Source organism: Dendrobium catenatum, unplaced genomic scaffold (genome assembly GCF_001605985.2).
Source record: "Dendrobium catenatum unplaced genomic scaffold, ASM160598v2 fragScaff_scaffold_733, whole genome shotgun sequence".
NCBI classification, from domain to species: domain Eukaryota; kingdom Viridiplantae; phylum Streptophyta; class Magnoliopsida; order Asparagales; family Orchidaceae; genus Dendrobium; species Dendrobium catenatum.
Genome location: NW_021319195.1, coordinates 900094 through 906645, shown reverse-complemented (window position 1 = coordinate 906645; position 6552 = coordinate 900094). Strand labels below are relative to the sequence as shown.

General features: G+C 36.2%; 1 protein-coding gene across 3 annotated transcripts in view; it reads left to right on the top strand.

The window, feature by feature from the left end:
- The first annotated feature begins 597 nt into the window (after positions 1 to 597).
- Positions 598 to 6552, top strand: part of LOC110102354 (putative pyrophosphatase PpaX) — a 10009-nt gene continuing 4054 nt past the window's right edge. Inside the window, exons 1-2 of one of the 3 annotated variants that reach the window (XM_020830673.2) lie at positions 600 to 866; positions 5449 to 5514. In XM_020830673.2, the coding sequence (XP_020686332.1) occupies positions 699 to 866; positions 5449 to 5514 (234 nt within the window). In that variant the 5' untranslated portion in view covers positions 600 to 698. Of the gene's footprint in view, positions 867 to 5448; positions 5515 to 6552 lie in introns of all 3 variants that reach the window. The other 2 variants (XM_020830672.2, XM_028696329.1) reach the window with 2 other exon arrangements.

The following is a 6552-nucleotide window of genomic DNA, read 5'->3' as shown; positions in this document are numbered from 1 at the left end:
TTTGGCAAACGAGCTCAAATTTGAGCTCAATTAAACTAAAGTAAGTCAAGTAGGAGCTTGCTCAAGGTTGAAGGTTGAACTTGTTTGTTATAATCAAGTTTTGAGGTCTATTCAAATAGTTAATTATAATAGTATTCAAGCTTGTTTCGTTTAAAATTATAATTATTTGAGTTTGATTTGAGCTAAACTCGTTAATTAATCAAACGAGCCTATTAATGAGCAACATTATTCAGCAACTTGTCAGATATATGAAAAGTATTATCAAGTAAATTAATTAATTAAATGATTATAAATGAGCTATAATTGAGCTGTGGCACATACAACTAGTCAAGCAAATTGGTTCATTTCCAGTTTTTGTAGTATAATCAAGACATCCACATTTTTGTTTGATTCACTAGTTCAAATAATTTGATTGAGGGTAATTTGTGAAGAAAAAATTTGACTTAGAATATCAAAATTAAATTTAAATTTATTTTAAGATGAACTTAATATTAAAGATGCAGTGGTGTATATGTAAATATATATATTTTATAATACTATCTGGTATAAATTTCTCGCTCTTGGTCCAATTATACGTAGAGATTCGCCATAGAGCGTTATATTTACGTCAGCCGAGCGGGTTGGGCCAGAGTACCAGACGCGAGAAGAATCTTTGGGAGAGGGAGAGGGAGAGAGAGAGAGAGAATTTGGAGAGGGAAATGGGGGAGGAAGAGAAGAGGATGAAGCGAGTTATGGTGACCTTCGATGTGGACGGCACTCTGATCAAGAGCACTGGAAACTCCTCCAACCGACTCCACCGCCAAGCTTTCTCCCACGCCTTCTACCAAGTCTTCGGCCTCAAGGACGTCAGCATCGATGCCATCCAGGTTCGCTCACTTTTCCTTAACAGCTCACTAACTTTGCCCTTTGTAAATGCGAAGATCGTATGATCCCTTTTCTTGTTTCGCTTTAAGTGTTTACTTTCTTCGTCTTTACACCCCTAATCTCGAGCATATTTTATCTAATTTTTTCCTTAAAATTTATTTGAATACCATATAGACAAAGATCTTGCTATTAAAAAATTAACTCAATCTTCGAACTAACTTCCCATCCCCCTTAGCAAGATACATATTTAAAGTATGAGCTTTTCTTTTGTTTATTTTGCATGAACAAGAAGTCTTGGACTTTACAACATAGTATACGTTATTATAGTAATTAGAGTCATACCATTAGTCATATATTATAAAAAGTCCTATTTCATATGTATCTTTCATAGCATCTATCACTTATGAAACAAAAGTCATACCATTGATTACCAGTTATGTATATGACTTGTTCCTTAAGCTTAAAGAAATTGATTCTTGGTCCACAATTACCAAGAATATAACTATATTTGAGCTATCCCTATCTTTCTTCATTTCTACAAGCAAACATTTACAAATCCAGTTGAGTGCTAGCTTCAGTCATTAGAATATTTAAACTCCTAAAATCATACTTAATATAATCAAAAGTATAATATCATTCTAAACTTTGAACAATTTTATTTTCCATGAAGAAGAATGCATCATAAAATTTTTGATAATTCAGGAACAATTTTATTTTCCATCAAGTAGAATGCATTCCAAACTTTGAACAATTTTTTATCATGATATCACAAATTGCAATTAACAAAATCAGAAAATCCACTCGAGCTAGGCGTACGCTGAAATAGCGACTAAATGGCGAACATGCATGCGGAATTTTGGGCATCACCAGGAAATTTTAAATGCATCACAAGAATCTTTCAAGAATTTAGGAAATTTAAGAATAGCTACTAAATGGCGACCGGACTACAAAAATTAGGGCAAATGGGAGGAGTTGGAAATTACCTAAGATCGAGCAAGCGAATGGCGACCCGTGATGACTGATTCGGCAACGGGAATGGGATCGACGACAACTCCAGTGGATTCGGTTGTGGATGGCGATTTGGAGGCGATAGCGAATGTTTCAACGAGCGAACGCGCAGAGAAGAGCACTCGTTTTGCGGTCAAATGACTAGGTTAGGGCATATGGGGAATTCCTTCGAAGGAATATAATGCCGGTTTTAGCGCCGGTTAAATCCGCTGTTATATTAATATAATAGCATCGGTTAAAACTGCTGTCTATACCCGTCTATAGCACCGGTTTTCCGACCGCTGCTATTAAAGGCTGCGAAAACTTCAATTTTTTGGTAGTGTGGTTAAATGTTTTGTTTTCCAACTCTCAATCTGTGCAAAAAGTTCTAATTTATCTAATATGAAAACTTTTTAGCATATTAATGCTAGGATGAGCTGATCACTGGTTGATGTTTTTTCTTGACAAACATTTTTTAAATGACGGGTCGGTGGTATATCTGCTAATGTCTCTATTATTTGCATTCTGAGCGTTTATTAGACAAGGCGTGCAACATCTTAATTCATAGCAAAGAAACAATGGTTTTGGAGTCTTGGACAAAGCTCATGATGGAATAATAGGGGCTCGATTTCCTTAAATATATGATATCTAGTTATTCAACGAGTTTCTATGAGCAAGTAAAAGGTGGGACACATGTTAGTTAATAGATAACCTCCACTATAGGGAATTCATGGATTTCCCTAGGGTCTGTTGGAATTTCCGGTGGACAATCCGCCGATGATTAGAGCATGCGACATTTTTTCTGTCGGAACCCAATGTCAAAAAATTTACTTAATTTCCGATGGATTTTTCCGCCGGTAAGTGCTAGCCTTATTTTGTCCCAACCCATCCACTTCCTTCATTTTCATGATCTTCCTTCCCAAAACGAAGCTATTGCCTTCTCTACAGCTCGTCGTCGTTTTAGGTGATTTTTTGTTCTTTTTTTTCCATTGCTTTGAGATTTAAGAGGTAAAACTTGTTCTCTTTGCTCATTTTTATTTTTAGGGAATTTGAATTGTTAGAACACATAAAATGTTCATATTTGTGGTTAAAGATTTGAGAGGTAAACTTGTTATCTTTGCTCATTAAATAGGTTTGAGGGATATTGATTTAGATTAGTGATATTTTGTTGTGTTAAGAAGATTTAGATGGAATATAGTGAAAAATGATAGTTTGTGTTAAATTGACAAGTAAAAGTGATTTTAGTGTAAATTCCCCTTAATTAATTATTATTCATCTAATTATTTCTATTATTTAATAAAAAATTGTAATTAGCACACATTTTCATGATAAGTCCAATTATAATTAATCTTATTACAATTTACTCTAATAATATCATAATTAATAGCCTGGGCGCTAAGTAGGGGAAAATTTTCAAAATTTTGCAACGATCATTAGATAAAATTATTAGATGATTAGATAATATGATTTATTTTTCTATAACTATTTTATTTTTAAGGTTGTTAATTCAAGGTCCATATAGATATCTGAAAAGAGGTGTTGGATGTATAATAGAATGTTACCGGGATGAAAAACACCGATAGATGAATTTATTGAGGAAATTGAATATTTTATTCACGTGGCATGTCATTTAATTTAGATGGAATGTTTAAATGTCCATGCTTGGAGCATAAAAATCAAGCTTATCTTAAACTCGATGAGATTAAGTTTGATTTATATTATAAGGAATTTGTCCCATGATATTAATTTTAGACCTTAAGAAGCACATACAAACACTAATTATGGTCCCTCCACAACTTCAAGAGCAGTAGGGTCAGATCAAATAGATAGAATTTATGAACTTATTTTTGATGCAACTAGTTCGAATTTAAGAGGACACATAGAAGATTCTCCTAAAATAGAAATGCATAAATTATACGAATTACTATGTGCTGCTCAACAACCAATTTGGGATGGTTGCGCTGCTCATTTTGAGTTATCAGTTGCTGTTAGGATGCTTTGTATTAAAATTAAATACAATATTCCTCGAGAATGCTTCAATGAATTTATTAGCATGCTTAAAGAAACAAATCCTGAGGATAATTTAATTCAGATAATTGTTTAGGACAAAGAAGTTAGTATCAAAGCTGGGTCTCACTGCTATAAAAATTGATTGTTGTATGAATAGTTGTATGTTGTACTATAATGAAGATGGACATGAGTAGTTGTCGTACGTGCAGTGCACCTTGATACAAACCCAAATATGGGAAACAACAAAAACATAAGGGTGTGTCATATTCTCAATTGTTTTATTTATTAGCCCGGACGCTTCCTATGGCTGATGGGTAGTACACTGTCCTCACCTAGGGACTTCAACTCTCATAGGAACTCTCAAACTCTCAAAACACAAAGTGTAGAATTTTCTTTTCCATAATTGTTGACCCGTAACTATATCCAAAAAGAAAAAATAAAATAAAATAATTACGTACCTGTCCGGCGCTGAATTCAGCACGTCGTCACCCACGACCTCGCACGATCGAATGTCCCTCTACATCGTGTTAACTGTTCTCTCCTCTCCAGCTCTAACATTCACTCGCACTCTCACTCCATCTCTCCTGACTCTCGCTCTCTCTCGATCTCCCGCACCTTCGACGACTTTTCCTTCTATCGGATCGGGAGCAAGATCGGGAGCTCGCCTGTGAAGGTAACTCCCTCCCCGTCGAGCACTCCTCCGGCTCCTTCTGGTTGTTCGACCCCGCTCCATTGGCGACGTTTCCTTCGAGTCAAATCGGAAGTTACGGCAATTTGATCGGAGCAACAACAGGCGCTCGCTCACTGTGAAAATAACTTTCTCCCTTGCGTGCGACTTCTCCGAAACCTTCGTGGCTGGACGACTTCGTTCCGACGACGACTTACCCTTTCAGTCAGATCGGAAGTTACGACAGCTTGATCGGAAGCAAGATAGGGGCTCGCCGGCTGTCAGGTGCTTCCCCGCCTCCTTCATAGCTGTTCGACTTCACTCGCTCGTCCGACGCCGTCCCCTTCTAGCCGGACCGGAAGTTACGACATTTTGATCGGGAGCTTAAACGGGAGCTCGCTGCCAGTGAAGGTAACTTTCTCCATTTGCACGCTACTCCGGCCAAATCCCGTGGATCCGTCGAACCCGAGAGAGAGAGGGAGAGATTAATTAGTTTATTTTTATTAAAATTAATTTTTAATTAATGTTAATTAATTATAATTAGTATAATTAAATAAAATTAGTTTTAATTAAATAATTATAATTAATGTTAATTAATTATAATGATTTAATTAAATTAATTTTAATTAGTGCATATGTGCCACTTTCTGGTTAAGGAAATTGCAAGAATCATGTTATTTCGAATAAACTCCTTTTTAGTACCTAGCATATCATATGTCTTCATTCCACATTTAAAAATTATTTTAAAATTCAGTGAAAATGTTATACTTTTTTTTTTTTGTAATACTAGCTTTTCTAGACCAAGTTGCTTTAAGAATGTTAAAAATTGATTGAAGCTTTGTTCATGACTACTTTTTTTTAGTAGTTATTTGTCCTTGTGCTAACATTTTGTTTGATTTTTTTATTCTTTATATATGCAGCACCATGGTCAAACGGATCCTCTTATACTTGTCAACACGCTTGTGCACTATGGCATACCTTCTGATGTTGGTAGCTCCAAGCTTTTTATTTTTTAAAATTAATTTTATATAATTATTGCAGTTCCATTGTAGCTCAAGTTACTATTCCTTTGTAGTCAACTTTTTATGTGAGCTGTGTCAACTAATCTTCGTTTTGCTTAGAGACGGGGTACAAGAGATATGAAATGCATTTATTTATGTGCCTTATCTTATGTTTGAAAACTGCTGCTATCTTATATGGTTGAATCTATATGCAAAATGCTTTGTGGCGGATTTTATCATCAGGCGTTGACAGGTCCTTGTTGAGCCTTTGTAAATTTTGAAGTTGTGTTAGTTTTTTGGGGGCAAGGCAACAAAAAGATTGAATCCATTAAAGTTGTGTTAGTTTTCTGATGGGGACATCAGATCATCATGGAGAGTTTATCAGAGATGTGGCCGCCGATCTACGGCCACGATCCAGCCTTTATATTTTTGAGTCGTTGATGTATTTTTATTTTCATGTAGCCTGTTATTTGCTTATGTGGCATTGTGAACCATTGTATTTTTTTTTTTTAGTTGCTTATGTGTTTTCTTTCCCATAGTACCCCTCTTATTGGAGTTGTCGTATGTAAGCCCAAAGGACGTTTGTGTCTTTTATTTCGAGTCATGTTATATGAGGCTATTTAATGCCCCACTTTATTCTATTATGGTTAATGAATGAATATTATGAAAAAATTTCTTGCACTTGTGTGTTTTGAGAGAGTTTGAGAGTTCTTGGAGAGAACTTTGGAGAAATCCCTAGGAGAGGGAGATCGGATCACCCACCAACCTTGGAGACGGCCGGGTTCGTGGTTCTCTTCTTTATCTTTGTCATCATCCCCTCGTCAAACTTCCCCACCCTCCACCACCACAAGCCATCGGCCACCAAACACGATCCCTCCTCCCCTTCCAAACCCCACGGCCCAAGTATCCCCAAGCCCCTTGCCGCCGGCCAAGGCCTCGGCCGCCGGCCCTCCCATCCCCTTTTCCTCTTTTATTTTGTTTCCTAATTTGGGTTGGAATTAATTGGGATTAATTTGAAATTGG